This window comes from Phoxinus phoxinus, assembly GCF_949152265.1.
Source record: "Phoxinus phoxinus genome assembly, chromosome: 2".
NCBI classification, from domain to species: Eukaryota; Metazoa; Chordata; class Actinopteri; order Cypriniformes; family Leuciscidae; genus Phoxinus; species Phoxinus phoxinus.
The window spans coordinates 22,440,612-22,462,935 of record NC_136877.1 but is presented as its reverse complement, the minus strand read 5'-3'; the positions used below and the strand labels follow the sequence as shown (position 1 = coordinate 22,462,935).

Genomic DNA, 22,324 nt, shown 5'->3' with positions numbered 1-22,324 from the left:
AAGTAGTCGATTGTCGAGTTCACGCGCATAGGTTTAGTTACTATGATCACGCGCGTGAACTCGACAATCGACTACTTTGGACTTCCACCGAAAACAGGAACTAAATACAGGTATTTGCGCTGGCTGATATAACATCATTTTTATTCATATCTTTCACATCTACTGCAGTCAGATTCACTCGTGTTCACTCTGAAGGAATCATCTAACATGGCTGGGCACTTGTATGACACATCAAGGATGATAAGAGAAATAAAAGCAGGTTTAAAACTTGCCCCATTCAAGTCAACAGGGTGCAAATTTTTTAAAGAGGATAACACAGTGTAGGCAACACCGATTTTTGTCGTTGTTCTCTGTATTGACAGCACTCCAAATTTACTAAAAATTGAGCTCAATGTTAAAATTGACCGGAGTTCTCCTTTAAGAGTATATGATGACAGAATTTTCACTTTAAAAGTGAACTAATCCTTTAATGTTTTTATTGGGATAGCAATTGGAGTTATTTGTGTTGTTAACTATGCTGTCTGCTCAGGTGTATCCTTGAATACAACAACGGACAACAGATTCATTGCATATTTGTCTCTCAAACATCCCTCAAACTACAGACCTTCTGATCATCATCTCAGTTTTGTGAGCTTTTTTCCACTACCACTGCATTAGAAGTGGGGTGGATAGATATGTTTCTGACAATGGGAAGAAACCAAATGACTTCTTCACTTGATAGGTTTTGCATAGGTATTTGCAGCATCCCCATCAACAGTAACACTGACAACCTTTCAGGCTTTTCAGGCTTCAACTTGTGAAACCACCCATTAGTCACATGAAAAGATTTTAAATGGAAGAAATTAGGAAAAAGGGGATATTTTATCTGTCTTCCATCTGCCAGCTTGTTATCTTGTTAGAGCCAGATGCAGTGGGAGAAGCACCCTGCTCCTTGGATGATAAAATGGCATCCAGTCCCCCAATTTTCCTCTGCTTTCTTTTTCTTTGGTACCGCTATCATTTCACCTGATTTTTGTACTTTTCTATGTCTCTCTCATTCTTTTTAAATTATCTAAAACTTTTCTTCTTCTCTAATAACTGTGTTTTTTAAATGAAGATTTCACTAAATTAGTTAATGTTAATTTAATTAGTTAAATTACTAAATGTTTCTCCCCACAGATATGGAGAAGCAGGCAGACGGGATAGGGTCCAGTCATAAGAAACACCTATCCTCATCTCTCATACCCTTTGAGCATGACGATGCTGCCGACAGTCAGGAGGAGGGCTGGGGGGTGAGTGAGCCATGTTTTATATCACAATCAACACTCAACTTTTAAGTAGTAAGGTGAAAGTAGTTACTCTTGGCTTTGATGTGTTAGTTATACAGTATGCAGTGTTTGGTATGCTATGCTCAACAATATTTTTTAAAAGTTTTTATGTACTGTTTAGTGGGTGTTATGTATATCTATGCATCAGAATTTTGCCCTGCTCACAATATCCTTTTAAATAAAAAGCTCTCTAAATGAGGGTTTTTACTAATTCCATGCCAGTGGATTGTTGACATCCATGCATAATATAATCTCTCTCTCTGTGACACTGTGGGGAGCCAGGCATGCAATTGGCTCAAGTCTCATTAAAAATAACAGTACTTTCATACCAGCACGATACATTTAGATTATTATTATTTTTTTGGTCCTTGTATTTCTTTATAAGTCTCCATGAAATCAGAATCTTGTTAGCTCCAAAACAATGTCAAAATTCATGTTTAGAAAATATATAGGCTAGATTCAAAATTTACAGTCTCATTCTTGCACCAATACGGATCAATATTTTTTATTAAATAAACATAATTTTGCACTTCAGCTACTCCCAGCTAACATTCCCAAGAACAAACGTTCTTCAGGTAACATTAATAGAACATTCGTTCAAAGTTATTTGGTCTTTAATAATGTTCTCAAATCATTAACACCAAAACATTATTAATACATCAATTATGGAACTTTTTTTCCTTATATGTTTAAATTGGACATTCGTCTAACAGCTTTACATGTTACTGCTTGTTTCAGAATATTCAGAGAACATTCAGAGGTAACATTCCCATCATTTTTGAAAAATGTAATGTTGTAGTGACCCACAAGGAAGTCTGAAAGAGACATTCACCAGGGACTGTACCTTTAAGGAAGGGGAGGTACAAATGATGACGGGTTCCGGTTTTGACGTTGTGTTTTGGTTTTGATATCACTCGCTGTACTGATGATAGTTTATATTGAAGTGGATAGTAAAGTTGACTCGACGCATCTCCGTCTCTTGTCTCCTCACTTACTGCACTCCACAATGTTCCCTTAACGTTCACATCACCACGACATCAAAACGACACAAGACCTTGGTGGACAGTGTACAAATGGCTGAGGGGGAAATATGCTAATACGGGACAGTTCGTCAGTGGGCGTGGGCGGAGCATGAGCAATATGACATATTGCTTAGAGAATCCAAACAGCTTGATTATTGAGAGTGTTTACGCTTTTTGAGGATAAAATAAATAAAATGAGTGAATGGATTATTTTCATTGTATGGTGGTTGTGTCCACACACTGCAAAGACACATTTATATATACACCATATTAAAGTGAATTTAACATTTGATGACCCCTTTAAGTGAACTCTTCCTTTAATGGCAATGTTAGTAAAACATTCTTAGAATATATTTTTGTTAGCTGTTAGTTTTCTGTTCAATCAAGACTAGAATCTGAAGCTCCCACCCCCCTACACTATAAAAGACTGAGGTCACTTGCTCACATTTACTTTTTTCTATATGGAAATATTTTCTATTCTATTTCTATACATAGAGGATAGGGAACTTTCCAGAAAGTGTAAATATGCTTTCCATTGAAGCCATTGTAGTCTTGTTTTGTGTCAGTGTGCTTCTGGCTCGTACCCAGAAATGTACTCATCTAAATGTTGTATTTATACAATGTTCTGGCATAAAACTCTAGATGGTGCAGCATAGCAGATCTATTCCGCCAACACCAAACATACAATATTGTCATACCCATTACCATGCCAATCACTCCAGGAGTTGTCATGACAGAAATATTATTATAATGGATAGGGAGGCTCAATATTATAAACAGCAATGACGGGCAGATCAAACAACACCGCTGCCGCACATCAAGAAAGAATTACAAGCATTTTAAACTACTACTAAAAATACCCTCCTCCTGACTAAACATTACTCTTTTGCTGAAGTAACAGTGTCATATTAAATCTGAAAAATTAGATTTCATTTGTCATTTAACTGTGGCTCTCAAATGTAGCTTTGTTGAACGGTAACATAAACAAACCACTACTGGTTAGGTTTTTTTTTTGTAGAAAAGGACGAGCCCTTTGATATTGCTTTCCCAGACATAATTTTTCAATTGAAAAAACCCCCCTGCTCATTAAGTAAGGGTTTACAATGGGTTATGAGTTATATCTGTATTATAATGAACTCATGTAAAGGATGGCATTTTAAACCTTACAAAGCTCACTCATTCATATTTGAAGTCATATGGATTGGAGTTTCTAATTGTTTGTCAAACAGTATGTGCTAGCATACGATTTGGACAAATGGACATGAAGGAATAAAAAAAGTGGTTGTTTGAAGTGGCTGTGGAGGTCTAACCTGATTTAAGAGCTCTGTGTATCTTTGTCAGCATTGAGATAATTTTAATTATAGTGAGGTTTTTATGAGCCCTGGAGTAAAACAACTACTACTCAGCCTTTTCTTTAACCCCACTTTGGCATAGGAATCGATGAATTATGTATTTTTTTTTCTGCGTAGCATATATTCCCAGTTTGTACAAATCGTCAGCAACACTTGTGCCATCCTGCAGCATGATTTTAGCTTAGTCTCTTAGCTGTCAGCTTACTGTATGTCCCTGTAGCTTTGACATACTAACTACATGTGCTTGCCATGTTCAAAGATGCACTTCTTTGTCAGACTATAGGCAGAGGATGGCAACAAAGCTTCAGCAAGTCAATATTTAACAGTTTTAGCCTATAGTAATTTTAAAAAATGCAATACTGAAGCGTAAATCATATCCCGAAATATAATTTGGTGATATTTAGGCTGACTTACAAGGAGGAAAATGTGGGTGAAGTGTCTTGTATACACAGCAGCAGTAGGTGAATTTAAATCTGCCCATCTGGATGCCACTATTAGCTGCTCTGCTCGCTCCAGAAGAACACATGGCTGGGATAGCAACAGTCACAACAGAGAGTTACAAAACTCATTTTGGAAGGAGCAAAGGAGAAGCCAGTGGGAAATATCTGGGACAGCTGAACCTGGGTATTGAACTGGGTTTTTGTGATTTGTTTAACCTCAAAAGAGACACATTCAAAACGAGACAAGTTTAGACAGAATGAAGGACACATAAATGTGTTGGTGTGTGAGGGGATTTGTAATTTTGGATTCTAGTCCTTTATGGTCCTTTTGTCTTTCTGTAGTTTATAACGTTCTATCCTCTCCTGAAGAATACCATCAGAGACATTTGTCACATTGATTTTTACTAGTCTTCTGCACCCATGATTGATTTTCTAACCATGATTAATCCCACTCCTTGCTGTGTATTTCTCTGCCTGGGGCCACAAATAAGTCTTGCCTTAGCTTTAGCTTTGCTCTTTTAAGCCCTCAAGTCATTTTTAAATCATATTTGTTAGAAATGTGATTTTTTTTTACTATAGTATATTTGCTTAACTTGTATATTGTGCAATTTGCAGTATTTTGAAAATGTTATTTCATTATTGGTGCATAAAAAAAGTTTAGCATATTTGTTAGAATACCGCAGGAGGAGCCAAAATTGGTTTCTACAGACCCGCAGGTGGTAATCTCAGTGCCTGATGGGTCTTTGCAATCCTCCTTCTTCACGTTTTGGTGGTATAAGTGGTTAGAGTTTGATCTAGACAGGCTTGGTAGAACTTTTGTTGACAAGCTTATAGAAATCCCACTTTGAAAAGCTACAGCAGACCTTGCTGAGCTCACTGGAATAACACGAAAAGAGATTCTGTCTTGGAGTTTGCCAGAGCCCTGAAGAGGAATTTTAGGGTGTGAGAGATGTCTCAACAGATATAACCTTAATAGAATATTTTTTTTGCTTTGGGCTTTATTTCAGAACAACAGCAGAAGAAGCCTCACTGCGCTACTCGTCACCATTCTTTAGTGAAAGATCGTTTCTACTGAGGAAAATCATATCATTGAACTTTTGATCCCCCCCTGAGGGTGATATGAAGGCATAACCGGGACATTACGAGACCAGCAATTTTCACACAGAAGTGTAGTTGCTGCGAAGTCATACTTCTTGGTCAAGCATCTTGATTATTGTGAGCATTTGGATGAAAGTGGTGACCCAATGTGATGATCCCTTACTACATGTTTGCTTAGAACATTTATATTCTCATCATTCAATTAAAAGCATGTTAGTTATAAATACACTGTATTAAATCAAAACATCAAAGTAGTATTCTGCTTAACCCACAGCTAGCAAGTGTGTGTTTCATATTTTGCACAAAAATCTCTCAGAATCCCTAGTAGAAAATATTTATATGATCCAGTGCATTGTAATTTTAGTTTTAAAAACAGTCACATGATTTGTTTCTCATTTTGATATACAGTGCATACGATGTAAAATCTAAGGTTACTTACAGTTGTCCAAATAACAGGTTTTTATTAGCCTATATAATTTTATATTTTCCCATTATAATTACAAAAAAATGTCACAGTTTTCACATTTCCTGTGAAAATCCAGGCACCATTATGTTATTCTATAAAAAATATATCAGTATTTTTAGATCAAACATCTTACAAGAGTCTACAAGTCTCTTAGGTAAGTTTTGAAATGCCTCTCCTGCTGTGACATTTCTCAGGGCTATACTCAGATAATTCAAGTTCGAGTGCTACTGTGAGTCTGCTGTTACTCTAGTGCTTAAAGACTGACAGGTTGAGTTGTGTGTTCCAGGCCAGAAAAGGACTTTTTGTGTGTGTGTGTGGAGACAAAAAGTAGAAAACTGTGCAAAATAGTTTTCTTCATGTTAAAACAGTTCTGAGAACATAGTAAACAAATATGCAAACAGAATATTTTAAGGAGAGTGAAAAAGTTTTTGAAAGTTGTGCGGCTAAAATTACATTTAAAAGTACAATAAGAAAGATCATGTCTGTTGTTTATGTTTAACATATGCTTCTCTGCCATTGACATCACCAAACGGAGCCCTTGCAAAAGTGAGCACTTGTGGCAAATGGACGCAGCGTCGAGAATCGACACATTGGGGAACGCCTTCAGCGTGACGCGTCTGAAGCCTATATGGAACTAGTCCAATAAAAAAAAATAAAAAATAAACGAAACAACTGTGAACATGCATATCAAGATACATTATAGGGCTGCACGATTTTGGAATACATTTTAGAATTTTCTGGTTAAAAGTGCGTCTTAAAATAGACTATATATATATATATATATATATATATATATATATATATATATATATATATATAACCTGAACACCAGGTTTATTTTGCCTTGTAGGCATATACTTGTAGAAATGCCTAAAATAATAATAACAGTAGCCTGTAGCAGACAGCCTATAAATGGTTAAAAAGGAACACTTCAGTAGGCTACACTACACTAGAGAAAAATATATGGATTATCATGTTTCTCTCTAGTAATTTCTTTGCTGATTTTCACTTTTGTTGTCGCATGTTTTCCCCACGAGCTCCCCCTACAGCTGTGGGGCGTATATTTCACAACACTGTCGTAAAAAACTCACTTGCGGCACCCTCCTCCCCCTTTCAACTGCTGCTCATGTGCATTTGTTTTGATCAGAGCAAGCCAACTTTATCGTGTGGAGCTATGTCTACCGAGGTGGGTAATACATCATACACATTATCATAGAACATTGACATGTACATTTTGAATTTTGTTATCAACCATAAAGCAGTTCGTGTTTCTCGCTCATTCTCACTTCTCACTAGACTTCCAATTTCTATCTTGCCGGGACGGTAGTCCCCAAGTTGCAAGGTTGGTTTTCTGCCTGGGAACGCTGGGGGAAGCGGGGAAAGTCACCAATATCACCAAAAACAGGTTGTTTAACCATACAAATGATTTCTAGACAGTTTTATGAAGTTAGAAAATTGGCCAAATTCTCCTTTAAATGGTTGTAATTCAAGAATGCTTTGGAATATAGATGAGATTGGTCTTGTTTTAAAGAAGACGTTTAGCAGATTTTTGTAGAAGTGAAATAAATTAAGAAAGTTAAACAGAAAAAAAGTTATAGAAGTTTTGAGTTTATGAAAATTTTATTGTATTATTCATATTTTATATAAAATATATATTTTCAAAACCTGGAGGAAAATTGTGTTTCAATTTTAGGTTGATGTCTCAAAAAATAAGCTTTCAGTAAGATTTTGTTTGGGCGCAGTACCAAACTTTTTCACTAGTTGACATGATTGCCCATATAAGGGCGCCTCCATTTCCATATGTTGTTCGAGTGATCTGAACCATTATTTTTTACAATTTTCATACAATTTATGAAGTAGACATCCTATTTAGAAGTAGTATTGGAAGTTTGGCAGATTTTGAAATGAATTCAACCTCTATGAAACACAAAAAGAACACGTATGTGCATTATAGCTCGCTGCCACATCACAAATGGTGAATCTATTATTTTTATCTTTATATTTAAAACATTTTCAGACCTTTTTTTCTAAAAGAATTGAATGGATGCTATCTTTTGAACTCTTGGCATGAAAACAAACTGAGGTTTCTACCATTCTTTCATGATTTTTCATGTTCATGACCCCTTTAAGAATCTGTCACTATGTAGTGACGTACAATTTGGAGCAAGAACACTTACATTTACATTTATTCATTTAGCAGACGCTTTTATCCAAAGCAACTTACAAATGAGAAACAATAGAAGCAATTAAACTAGCAGTTGGACAACAGTATGTAAGTGCTATAACCCTTCACAGTACAATCCAACGCATTTTTTTTATTTTTTTTATTTTTTTATAGAATAGATAAGAAAGTGTTAGTGTTAGTAGTACTGGATCAAGTGCTCAAGTGCTGCCGAAAAAGATACGTCTTCAGCAGTTTCTTAAAGATGGCTACAGATTCAGCAGCTCTGGCTGAGTTAGGCAGATCATTCCACCAGCAGGGAACAGTCATCATGGTAAAGGTCCGAGAGAGAGATTTCGTGCCTCTTTGAGATGGCACCACCAGACGCCGCTCACTTGCAGAGCGCAAGTTTCTGGATGGCACATAAGTCTGAATTAATGAGTTCAGGTACAGGGGAGCAGTGCCAGTGGTTGTTCTGTAGGCAAACGTCAGTGACTTGAATTTGATGCGAGCGGCAACCGGCAACCAGTGCAATTTCGTGAGGAGAGGAGTGACGTGTGCTCTCTTCGGCTCGTTGAAGACCACTCTAGCTGCAGCATTCTGGATCAGTTGCAGAGGTTTGACAGTGCAAGCTGGGAGACCAGCCAGGAGAGCATTACAATAGTCCAGTCTGGAAAGAACAAGCGCCTGAACAAGGAGTTGTGTAGCATGCTCTGATAGGAAGGGCCTGATCCTTCTGATGTTGTACAAGGCAAATCTGCATGACCGGGCAGTGCTAGCGATGTGGTCTGTGAAATTCAATTGGTCATCAATTACAACTCCAAGGTTCCTGGCTGATCTTGATGGAGTTATGGATGACGAGCCTAGCTGGATGGTGAAGTTGTGATTAAGTGCTGGGTTAGCCGGGATTACAAGTAGCTCTGTCTTCGCAAGGTTTAGTTGAAGGTGGTGGTCCTTCATCCAGCCAGAAATGTCTGTCAGGCAGGCTGAGATGCGATGGGCTACCATCGGATCATCCGGTTGGAATGAGAGGTAGAGTTGTGTGTCGTCAGCGTAGCAGTGGTAGGAAAAGCCGTGTTTCTGAATCACAGATCCTAGTGATGTCATGTAGATTTTATTTACTTGGAAGTGATTTTATTGCATCAGACATTGCGTCACTTTGAGCAGGTTAGCTGTGGAGCGTAAGTTACAATGGCAATGAACACCACTTAAAACCACGCCACTTTCATAGTGCCTAAAACCCGGAATTCACGCAAACTAAACTGGCTAGCCAGCTAAACCGGCTTCATGGTATAGGCCCCTGGTTTCAAAAGGGATTAGACGATAGTTCATAAAACACGTCTACCTGTAGGAATACGACGCCTATCACCATATTCATTCAATCTCCTTCAGTATTATCAGCAGCTATCGCATTTTTCAGGAGCTACTTACCCTCCTCCATCCCCAGCTCCTCCTCTCGTGCAGTCAATATTTGACATTCTGATTCCCATTGAATCAGAATAAATTCTCGAATTATGTTGTACTTTAAAATCTTGAATTAATTATATCTGAAATCCATTCATGTTGGTTCTTTTCTGTTTACCCTAAGGGGGGTTATTGCTGCTCTACCTGCTCTTATCCACGCTAGGCTCCATGAATGTGCAGGAAGTTCTTGCCCAGAACAGAACCATACCGCCAATTCGAACTGTATGCTAATTGTCAATAGTTTTTGACAATAGTGGTCCTGACAGAAATGCAAGTTGCTTTTGGTTAAAACAGCTCAAACATGAATTTTAGTCTGCGACTTGCTTAAGCCTCTGTTTCCTCTGTTTGTTGTTCCGTGTCATTTTAGTTTATGTGGTTGTACCATTCTGTTTTCCTGTCAATGTCCTGTGTTTTGCGGTTAAATAAAGTCTTTGTTTAGTCCTTCATCATGCAATTACTACAGACACCTATACGTGACATCCCAGGTCTAAAATATAAACACTTAGAATACGCTTAAGACAAAAACCGAAGAAGGATTGGTGATGTATTGAAAAATGATATGGTATATCTTTAAAAGTACATTAATACCAGTTATCAGGATGTAAATTATTTTAGGGTGAGAGGTTTTCATCCTCATCCTACAGTCCCTCTTTAGTGATCTGTGCTCTGGGGACAGATCAATCCATTGGCATGCCGAGTAGGGTGAACGCCTCCAGGCTGTGGGAGAGTTCAAATGAAAGATGGAATAACATTCAAAGGTGAGATCCGAACAGACTCCCTGTACACCACCATGACGATGGGCAAAAGCAGCCGTGCCTGTTTATTTATAGACCCGCATTTCTAAACCCCTATGTTGCTTTACACTCAGGATCTGTCACAGTTTTTGGCCGGTTTTCACATCAGGGCTGAACAAATATGTTTTAACTTTTCTTTTTTATTTATTTTTTTGGAAGTGTAAAACTATTTGATTTGACTTGGATAAAAAGTTTTTCCCAAAGTTTCTGAAATCATTTAAAATGCTGTATGTAGATGTGATGGCTTAATTGTTTTTAGCTGTCATGAAAAAGATGAGTTTGCATGTGGGATCGGTAGTGAAACGGAACGTTTTTTTCAAGTTGAGAATGACTGTTGCATCTTTAACTAAGATCAAAATCAGGTTATATATTGCTATTTGGTTTATTATTAGTATTATTATTTAATCATGTGCACACACACGGTAATTGTACAGTATATACACCACCATTCAAAAGTTTAACTATAGTTTTTTTTAAATGTTTCTGAAAGACATATATTATGCTCACCAAGACTGAATTTTTGCAATTTTGTGAAATATAATTACAATTTAAAGTAAAAGTTTTCTATTTTAATATGTAATATATTTTCTTCAGTGTCACATGATCCTTCAGAAATCATTATATGCATTATATAAAATGTTGTTTTGGTGATCAATAAACATTTATTTTTATTATCATAAAAACAGTTGTTCTGCTGTCACGAACGCCGGTAAAGATTCCTCAATCTACCACCAGAGGTCTCACTTTAAACCCTGGCTGTGTCTGAAATCGCCCCCTATACCCTAAATATTAAAACTCTTTGAGGGGACAGCCATTTTTAGTGGTGTCCGAAACCATAGTAGATGAGTGCACTCATTCAATCCCACAATGCACCGCATTAACGAGTGTACAACCAATGTATGCCAGAGATTGTCTTCATCTAGTGGCTTTGTGTATGCTCAACGGCTAGAGAATGCCCATAATGCACTGTGAGAGTCGAGCGTTGAATGGATTCCTGCGCCGACAGCTGAATCAAATCATCCAGCCATTTTCCAAACCTTTTTAATTTATTAAATTTTTTAATTAGTTTTATATGTTAGTTTCCATGTCAGAGTTCAAGATAAACCCTTTTCTTACTACTGGAGCTGCCAGTTACCAAGTTCCAAATGATTATTATTAAACAGCACAAACTATGCAAATGCGGCAGCCCTTTCAGCGCACTCAGTGTCCGAATTCACTCACTCGTTTTCATCTATTCCTTTAAGTGAACTATATTAGTGGAGTGATATAGGTAACAGTGATCGAGGGTATAGGGGGTGATTTCGAACACAGCACCTGTGTGTGTGTGATCTCTCATTGCGAAGTCTTGTTTGCCCCGGTTACATTTCTGTGTTATTTTCCCTGTGTTTCCCTGTGTTGCTCTGCCCGTGTTTGACTCTGCCTTGGATTTAGTGGTGGACAGAGCGAGGCTTTGTGGAACACTAAACAGTTGAAGCAAATGTGCTGTATTCTGTTGAGGCTTTCGAAACAATCTGACACCCATCTCCAAGGTGACACCGAGTGGTCAAAACAGTGGAAATGCAACAAAAACTCAGGCCAAACATGCATAAAAATGCCTTTTACAAACCCATTGCAAATATTTTATTGAAAGTAAAATATATCAAATGCAATTAACTAATCATCTAATAAGATTTAATATCAAGTGTCTGTGTAATATGTGTTCCTTTAAACATTTTCAGTGCTTGTTTTTTTTTGTTCCATGGATGGCTCAGCTAACAGGCCAATAAGAGACTATTAACTACTATTATTAATTTTAAGTATACTAATGTCTAATTAAAATTTGTACAAATGTATAACTGATCAGAGATAATGTAAAACTCATAGAAACACATGATTCATGGGTTCACAGAGATCGTCCACCAGCGGTGAACAATTACAATTTCAAAACAGTTATGACGTAACGAAGCCTTCTTTACCGAAATCACATGAGTTTGGCAGTTTGATACGCGCTCCGATCCACTGATTCGAAAGAAAAGATTCATAAAGGTTTTGAAGCTTCATGAAACATGTTTTGAAAGCACCCATCTTACTTGGATAGCAAAAGAAAACGTAAAAATTCTCGGGACAACAGCATCTGTCCAAATTTTAAACTTAACCGTTCTATTTCATCAGACACGATCTGAAAACAGGGCTTTAAGTGTAAAATACCGAACTTGTCCTTTAACATTTTTGTGGAAACTGTTATATACATTTTTTTTCAGGATAATTTGAGAAAGTACAAAAGAACAGCTGTTCTCTGACTTTCGACCAATTTAATGCGCCCTTCCTGAAATGATTCTTTAAAAAATGACAGACCCTAAACTTTTAAATGGTAGGCCTAGTGTATCTACCTTTAACTCTGATTTATGTCTTGTTTGCTCGTTACAGACAGACTCGGTGTCATCTTGTGTTTTCTTTAGTTTTTCTATGTCTGCTCAGCTTTGTTAAAAAAATGTTTGTCAGAAATTGTCACAACAAGTAGGACAAAGTTTACCCCAGAACATTAGGAAGATGCTTTCAAAGAGTTTCCCAATTAGATGTCCATCTTTCTTTTTAGTTTCTGTAATGTGAGTCGTTATCCTCTTCCTATTATCCTCATGTGTGGACCCATTTGTGCAGGGTTATTCATGCTCCCACTGTCGATTTGTCTGCTTTTATGTCCTCTGATTAATGGCAGGGAAAACACAAATTGAAAGCCATCGTCTCTCGCGGATAAACATATTTATGTGTACAGTCCCCAGCCAGAAAAAAAAATTATGATGGAGGCTTCCGATAAAGAGGGCTAATGGAGTGGACGTGTTTGTCCCTCACTCACATGCATTTTAGTTTAACCATACATCTTAAGCCCAACTATTTAATCTCAAGACATCTCAAAAAATGTCATGAGTATGATAACACATATATTATTTCAGCTAAACATGACTTCTAAGTTGGCTAAGCAGAACAAAAAAGAACTGAAAAAGGACTCCACCATACTAAGCTTAACATGGCACACCACGTTGTTGGATCACACACACAAGATTGCTTCACTCAAATCGAGTGTCAATGTCATAGACAGACGAACAGGTTCTGGGCCTGGTTGCATGAAAGCCCTTAAAGGCCTATACTGTATGTATGTATGATGCGGTGATGTAATTTCCACTGAAACAGGAAGCTAAGGCGAGAGATATTGAATGGCTCCTCCACATCTCCAAGCCATATTTCTCCGTGATGTGTCAACGGTCACTTTGGCCAGGTGGAATTTATAGCATGGGGGTAGGATGCTTTAGATTCTAGAGAGCATTTGATTGGACAGAAGATGTGATGAGAAGCTGAAGTCCGCAGTGATGTCATAAAAAATATGTGATCCATTTTAGCGGAAGTGGGAAAACTGTAAGTTTTGAATGCTTATCTCCTAAACAAAGATTTTGTCATTGTTTTTTTGGAACACAACAGATTATTCATAACCTTAAAGGGTTAGTTCACCAAAAAATGAAAATTCTTTCAGTAATTACTCACCCTCATGTTGTTCCAATACCGCAAGACTTTCATCTTACGGAACACAAATTAAGATATTTTTGATGAAATCTGAGAGCTGGCTCACTCCTTCATAGGTAATTGATATCTGCCAGCCCAGAAAAGTTAGTAAATACATTGTTTAAATAGTCCAAGTGACTACAGTGGCTCAACCAAGTTTATCAAGCGACAATAATACTTTTTGTGCGCAAAAAAAATGTAAAAAAATTATTTAGTGCTAAAAATAGTACATAAATACAAATATAGTCAGGGGGCCAATTCTGAAAAGGGCTTCCGTTAAGACTTTTGCGGACATGTTTTGGTACAAGCTGTCACCCAATTTTTTTAGTTAGAAGACACCCATAGGTAAGATATTAGGGAGGTTGTCAAGCTGAATTTTTTTTGTGTGACTTGTACAAGCAATTTTAGGCCAATTTTTTTGTTTCCTGCTCAACACGACATGCCAACAGTAAATGTTGAATATCTCCACAACCACAAGGACCATATTCATAAAAATGGTATCAAATAAAAGCCAACACTCATGTGATGCCTGCTGAAGTGTCATAATGAACATTTATTGTACAGTGTAAGAGACAACAGAACTAGAACATGAAAAAAACAATCTCCGCCTAAAGAGAACCAGTTTTCAAAGTGAATATCAGCTTGGAAACATAACCTAGTATCCCAGAACCTCTATCAATCAGTACCCATATCTATGGGAATGAGTAATGCCAAATTTAAAGCTTGTAGGGAAAGACAGTGCAATGCTGCACAAGTTATAATACTTTAATGTCAAGGCGGAAATTTAGAACTGTAGATGGTGGTCTATGGTGCTATTTGACTTAATTAGTGTACCAGGTTGTAACACAAATTAAATTTAATTGACATATCACTATAGTTATTAATTCCATCCTAACAAAACTGCTCTCTCACTTCTTTAGGGTTAGGGGTTGGTAACTAGTTAGTAGTAATAACTCTGTAATAGTCGTATGGCAAAGGTTTGTTTTTCCCCATCAAAGCAGTGGCTCTCAGGTTGGCAGCCAACAGACAATGTCCATGTGCTCAGTCCTGGTCAGGGACACAAAAGAAGAATATACTGTTTTGATAATGAATACCTTCCCAAAACAAAACATGCATGCATGCATTTAAGGGCATAATCTAAATCTAATCTACAAAACTGGAAAAACAATATCATGCCAAATAATCTAAAACAATATAGTTGCATATAATGTGTCAAAGCTCAATAATAATGATGTGAGTGCCTGAGTATTCTTGCACCAAGCTGCACAGGCACACCCACATGCCCCACTGCAATATATTCCACTTTTTCGACATCGACACTGCCTGGTCCTGCACTGACTTCCACTTTCCTTGCATCCACATATCGTCAGCTCCAACACCTGGCCTGTATTTGGTTAAAAGCTGGGGGACAAGCATTGCATCCTTCATGTGCCAACCACAACTGGTTGGTGAGGGCAACTGTGGATGGGTCACTAGTGACTGTTTCCAAACCTTTGTTTGATAGTGGGCCCTCATGATGAGGTGCAGAGACATGGCATCCTAAGTTGGTGGTACTGTAAAGTATCCACATTGGCTTTCACTTTCCGAAACAGGGCACAGGTTTCTTGGTAGTTCCTGCTTTCATCCAAATTTCTGGGCTCAGCAGGTGTGCAAACACAAGAAGCAACAACAGTACATCTGTGTCTCTGCACTGAATGATGAGCCTCTCATACCCTTTGGTTGTGGCATCAACAGCATGTAGCAATATGCGGGTGTCTGCTTCTTCATGTGCAGCCCGTAGGTGGGAAACATCAATCCCAGCTGCCATTGCCACTTTTTCAGCATCATCAAATCCCCCACTAATTACAATTTCAAGACCATACTGAATGACATGCCTTTCAAGTTTAATTGAAATGAATTGTGTCAGGTTGGTCATGTTTTCGTCCATTTCAATTAAACTATTCCAGTTAGCTGGCATCTTTACATCATTACTTACAATGGTGCGAATTTTTCGCTGCGTGGTGCTGCGTTCTGCTCTTATTCCACCCTTTGTGGAGTTCTGAAGGTACTGATCAAAGACTAGATCCACTCTAGTAATGTTCCCATGTAGATTGCCAGTCACTTTCTGTATGAAAATGTATGAAAATGTCAGCATAATCCCCAAAGGTTGATGCATTTTGAGGTTTTCCTATTGCTCTTACTAAAGCCATCCCATCAATGATAGTACATGTTCTCACAAGAGATGGACTTAGCCCTGTCTCTTGTGCACCAGCTTGTATTATGGTGGCTAAGTCAGCTTTGCTAGTAGGTCTGAGCACTGACTCTGTTGTGGCGAGTGAAAGGGGGACTGCGCACAGTTCTTCTTGGAGAAGCCCATCTATGTTAACCTCTCTGCCACTGTCCATTGATACAATGATGCGACGGAAAATATCCCTGTCAGGCTTCACACACTTGGATTTGAGTTTTCCAAGTTTGCTGTCTGTTCTGTACAGATTTGAGAATGTTTTGAGTTTTCTCTTAGTGAGGCTGTTATGGAAGTTTGTGTTCATTGTGCTCATTCTTTTTTTCACCAGCTCAGTTACCATTTGTTTCCCAGACTCTGCAGCATTTATTAGGTCATTCAGTATATCTTCTGAAGACACCAACTCATACATATTCTCCAGTTGGAAGACTTGGTATCTCTGGAGTTGGTCTACAAGTTGAATGACATCATCATTATCCCTTCTGAGTCTTGATGGAAGGCAGTCTTTGTGGTTGTCCTCATCATCTTCTCCATCATGTGTCAGTCCAAACAGGGATCTAGTGTCCTGTGCTAAAGATGCACGTTCATTGTAGATGATGGACCAACAATTTCTAGCTGTCTCATTTCGAGTGATGCCAATCCTCCAGCAACCTTAACCGGTTTTGTTGATGTGCTCAAGGCAAAGATCAAATGGCACCTTGTTGAAGCTGTGTTTGGCCTCTTTGGCTACAAAATCAGCCGTCTGTGCCAGGTGTTCCATGTCTGCTATGAATACAGCACCCTAGTTTAGCTTACCTGTTTCTGGCAACATTTGATGGTAGAATCTTGAGGTAAATGTTTGTGTAGACAAATAGACCAAGTTAATCTGTTGTGTGATTCACTCCTTTATAAAGTTTTGTTCAGACTGTACTGTTGACACCTGCTGTGATCATCTTCTCTGGATCTGCTGCCTTAATCTGCTCCCAAATCACAGTTGTGCTGACACAACAGTGCCCCTTGTGGTGTGATACTCTTGTGGTGTTTATTGATTATTATTTTTTAATTATCATGCTTGCACATAAATTGGATTATATTGCACATTTGCCCAAAATTACAGTAGGTAACATGGAAGAAAATGGAAGCACTTTGGAAAAAAAATCCGCTTTTACCACTTTTAAGAATATAGTGTTAAAATAGACAAAAAAACATTTTCTAAGCTGACAACCTGGCTAGAACACATGTTGAGGGGTTAAATATTAATACTGGATAGGTTGTATACTTGTACCAAAAAGTGTCCGACAAAGTTTTAATATCAGTTTTGGCCCCCTGACTAATAGTGAGCCTACGTTCCGACGTACAACCCAGAAGCATTTAGCTGTTACAACAGAATGACATGGAAGAGAAGAGATGGTTGAATAAAGTTGTTATTTTTGGGGGTTTTCTCGTCTCTTGATAAACTTAAGGTTGAGCCACTGTAGTGACTTAGACTATTCAATGTCTTTACTAACTGTTCTGGGCTGGCAGATATCAATTACCTTGCAGCCTAAGAAGGAGTGGGCCAACTCTCAGATTTCATCAAACATATCTTAATGTGTGTTGCGAAGATGATGAAACATGAGGGTGAGTAATTACTGACACAATTCTCATGTTTGGGTGAACTAACCCTTTAAGGCATTTTTTTCAGGGGGCCTTTAAGTTAAGAAAACCCTTAGTTTTAAGGTTAAGGGTACCCTTAGGCTGTCATTAAGCATTTTTCTTAATTACTTGAGAGTTCCCTTGCAACAAAGTCCTTATTAACCATTTAGCCCTTAAAAAATTAAGGGATCAAAACAGGTCCCTTAAGTCATCTGCTGAACTCAAAGGCGATGGATGATTTCATGTTAATTAATGGAGGAGGAGGAAGTACTGATATGTTTTAGCAATCAAAATAAGCCTATTGAAAGTATGACGTAAAGCAGTGTGTATTATCAAAAAATAAAAATGAATAAACACCAAAGCTTTTATTTTTTTTCATCACTTCCACTGTGCGATTGAATTAATAATCTCATGCCAGTCTTTCGTCTTGTGCGCAATAGAGACTGATTATAGCGGCAGGCTTAGATTTTTTCCCCCGTCTTTAAATAAAATAAGCTTTTTTTGTCCTTGGTCCATTTTGGTTTAGATTTCTTGTTTTCAGTAGCCTACTGTAAAACTGGTTAGCAGACAGGACTAGCGTCGAGCCGTCTAGGAAATCGACCGAACGCGTCATTCTGTACTGTTGTGCTTAGAATAAACACTTAGGGAAAGGTGACGGTTAAGAAATTTGTTGCAACGCTCTTAAAAAAATCCCTTGCCTTTGGCTGAGTGCAGTGCAAAGCTACAAGATAAAGTTGTGGACCTTGAATTCTATTTAAGGTCCACAACTTTCCTTTAATTTTTTTTTTTTTTTTTCCCTTTTATCTTTTGTTCTGAATGTTTAGTCAGTTCCTCTCTTCTAGAATGCTTCCTACCAGTTCAGCGCCATCCCTCCTCTTTAACCTTTCAGAATGGTATACATCTATACAGGTGGCGAATAAATCCATGCAGTCGGGAAAGTCTCCAGGCCCTGACGGCTTTACCATTCAGTTTTATAAAAGCTTTTGCTTTCCTTCTAGTACCTTAGGCAAACTTTATAATGACTCTTTTAAAGCAGGTTGCCTTCCACCTACTTTATCTGAGGCCTCTTTTTCTTTGCTCCTTAAAAAGGATAAACATCTCACCCTCCGCGATAGCTAGGGTTAGGATTATCCGGCTACAAGATAAATCTACAAAAAAGCGATTTGTCGATTTAAGCGACAAATCTAAAGAAGTTGTGTTCCAAATTTGAGGTTGATACTTCAAAGAATTAGCTTCAAAATCAGATTTTGTTTGGGCGCAGTATTAAATTTGTAGATGCCAGCTAAGCTCCACCGGTGCACACAGTGGTTGGATGTGTGATTTGCAGAAGATTTTTTCATTCACAAATATTACAAGCTCACACACTTTTTTGTTTTATTACACACATAAACCACACTCTGACATCCATACCAACACACCCACTCAGTTATAGCTGCATTATTTATCCAATTCGCTCTATAATATGCATAAGCAGTATTTGCTTTATAGGCCAAACCTGAGAAAATGGCACCATATGGTAATTTTTTTTAAACATTTAAATTTTGAAGCCTATTAACAAAGATTTAATTATTTTATAGTTAAATGGCCCTGGGATTAAAAATTGCAGTTTTAATGGGTTTCAATGGGGACATGTTTGTCCCCAAGTTCCTGAGTGGAACTATTTTCTGTACCTAGTGCAAAATAGTTTTATTAAACGACATGGGGGTGAAATAGTAAAATTCCAATAATACACACCTCTGCCAAAACATTTTTTTTTTTAAAAGACAAACATATCCATAAGGTCGCACATGGGTTAAGCACATTTTTCACTCTCCTTGTGTGCTTATGTTATAATTATAGTAGGTAGTCCACAGTAACTCCACAGTTGAATGTGGCGACTGCAGCTTTCCGCGAGTGGGCGTGGTTTCAGCGCAGCCAGCGGACACGCCCCCAGCGTTTGAGAGCTGAGACTACTGCTCATTTTTTCAAGATTTTGATAGCTTATTTTATGTACTTGCCGGCTTTTTTTATCATTCAAATTTGGCTGGGTGGCTAATAACAAATTTTTCTGTGGTGTGACAAATTCAGAACACATACTTAATTTTGACTTTACAGGGACTTTAAACCCAGGTCCTGACTCTCTGTGGCCATTAAAAATACCAGGATGTCCTTCGGAAAAAAAAAAAATCATCCCCATATACAGCATACTGATTGGCTCTATCACTCTGTCTCCTCTCCACTAATAAGCTGGTGTGTGGTGGGCGTTCTGGCGCAATATGGCTGCCGTCGCATCATCCAGGTGGATGCGGCTGGTGGTGGTTGAGGAGATTCCTCCTTCCATATGTAAAGCGCTTTGAGTAACTAGAAAAGCGCTATATAAATGTAACGCATTATTATTATTAAAGATGCATACACTTTCAGATTCAGATAGCCCCTTTATCACAGGCGCTTTCTGAGAATCGCGTTCGAAGGTGTCGCGCTCTTCATACGTTTGTACATTCTGGACTACCTACGATGAATGCATTTATAGCACAACCTTCTGTGTCTGCGTCTTTTCAGTATGCGGTGGTTTCAGCTGTCTGCCCTATTATTGTGCTTGTGCTCTCCTGCTACGACATGTGTCAAATTTTTCTGTCAACTCTGCATATATCCTTCGCGATCGATATCGCACGTTTGTCGATGGAGCGGGTTCAGACCATACTAAACGTTCGTGAAGGACAAAGCTCTGAGGACATCAGAAGTTACAGGGACTGATGGCAGCTGTACAATGTACACAGGCTACACCGTAATTAAAATTTTAATGAACAGTAAAACAAAAGGCAGAAAACCGTACAATCTGATGTAGCGTTATTTGATAGAACACCGGCACAGTAACTTCATGTTGACGCACGGTGTTCTGCCTTGGTTTCTCATGGGGTTTTGGAAGTTACTGTTAAGACAACCCATTATTTTCTTTTAAAAACTACGGAATTGACTCAAGATACTTATCCACATGATAAAGGGGGTCAACACATTCATTTTCGACCAGAAACAAAGTTACGGTCTTTAGCCTTTGCACGGCAGTATTCAGAGCAGACTTAACCAATGCTGTTCCATAAGACTTGGGATCCCTTTTTGAACAACATTAATGGTCTACCTAGCTTACCGATAACTGACAATGAATAATTTTTGTCAACTATTAGTCAAGTCAAGTCACATTCATTTATATAGCACTTTTAACAATACTGTTTCAAAGCAGCTTTACAGTGATAATAGGAAATTAAAGTAACATAGATTGATTTGGCTTTACAGCAGCTCTAGAATAAAGTTATTGTCCAGCTAAAGTTAGTTTTGATTGATTCACTTCCATTGCAAAGATCGTTAGTTATTAACTTAGGGGGCCGATAACACGACACCGCTCTAACAGAAAACCCTTAATGCGCTCCGGCCCACTCATTCGCACAACAACAGTGCCTGGTGGCTCGAGAACGCAAAATAGTTTCCAAACTGCAAGCTTTAAAAAATGTTTTTAAAGATCTCTGCGCAAGCTTTAAAAACGTAAACCTGTGAAAACGCTGACGGCGTACACATGCGTATTACGTGTTTAGTCTATAGGTATGCGATATAGGTGTGAATATGTGTTTGAATATGTGCGCAGACATGTAGTCTTTCTTTACAAATTGACCTCAACAAATTACTTATCTGGCCTTAAGAGACAAAACTTTTTCTTTTATTTTACTTTCTCTTCGCTGTTTCTTGTCCATTTGTGGAATGGGGAAATCATGGAAGGGATTAATAATGGACAATATCTTGCTGATTACCTTGTCATCAGTGTACCATTCTGCATTGTCACACAAAACACCAATAAAAAAATTTGAAGTAAAAAAATAAATAAGATGATGATTACCCTAACTCCCCACCCTATATCGTCTGTCAAAGCTCACAATAAATAAGCCTCATCTCTTCTCCCCCACTAATGTAAATAAGAAGAATTCATTAACCTTGCTTATAATCCTAGGTTCTGCTTCCAGGGTGTCGGTGGGAGCCATCTGGTTAACATTGCTGTCTTGTCAGAGAGCGGAGAGGAGATCCAGATCTCACTTATTTATGAGTCCTGCCCTCGGCCTCATGTTTGGGTCAGATCTACCAAACACTTAGACAGCAGTGGTTAACATTAGGATTGGAGAACAGCTGGGAGGCCAATTGCTTGAACACCATTAGCTGGGATGAAGCCTTCCTTCTGGACTGCACGACAGGGGCCCGTAGCTTAATTGGGATAGATGAGCTTTTAGGCTTGTCTTCGTTATTTTGTTTAGCTGGAAGTGACTTTAATTTGTCTTGAAGGCAATGCAGACAGAATACTGAACTAAAATAACTCTGTTTCCTGCACTGTTATATACAGCACAAAACAGACAGTGTGACCACTGAAGACCGATTGCAGAATAAATGACTCTCATGAGTTGTTGTTGTTTCTGAATGAAACACATACAGCACCTCCAGTGTAGTCAAATAACCAAATTAATAATGCATTCAATTGACCAAAAGTGGTGACAATTGAAAACAAATTATATTCTATTAAACTTTTGAATCATCAAATGTATCACAGTTTCCACAAAAATATTAAGCAGCACAAATGATTTCTGAAGGATTTTTTTTTTCTCTTTTTCTCTGTCTCCCTCTTTGATTGTTCATTAGACTATGGAGGAGTGTGAGAGAGAGGAGATCATGATACCATCTTGTTCACGGCATACAGATGAATACAGACTCTTTTCCCTGGATTTCTATAGTGGGATCGGACATTGCTTTGTTGTTACTGTTTAAATATCTGAAGTCTGTTTTTTTTTTTTTGAGAACTGTCAAATAAATGTTACCATTTACGTTACCCATGTATCT

The 22,324-nt window shown here is 38.1% G+C and overlaps 1 protein-coding gene across 1 annotated transcript in view; it reads left to right on the top strand.

Moving 5' to 3' along the window:
• b4galnt4b (beta-1,4-N-acetyl-galactosaminyl transferase 4b) overlaps positions 1-22,324 on the top strand; it is an 87,274-nt gene that overhangs the window by 20,898 nt on the left and 44,052 nt on the right. The window contains exon 3 of the mRNA XM_079604720.1: positions 1,159-1,271. Coding sequence (XP_079460846.1) covers positions 1,159-1,271 — 113 coding nt within the window. The remainder of the gene's footprint in view (positions 1-1,158; positions 1,272-22,324) is intronic.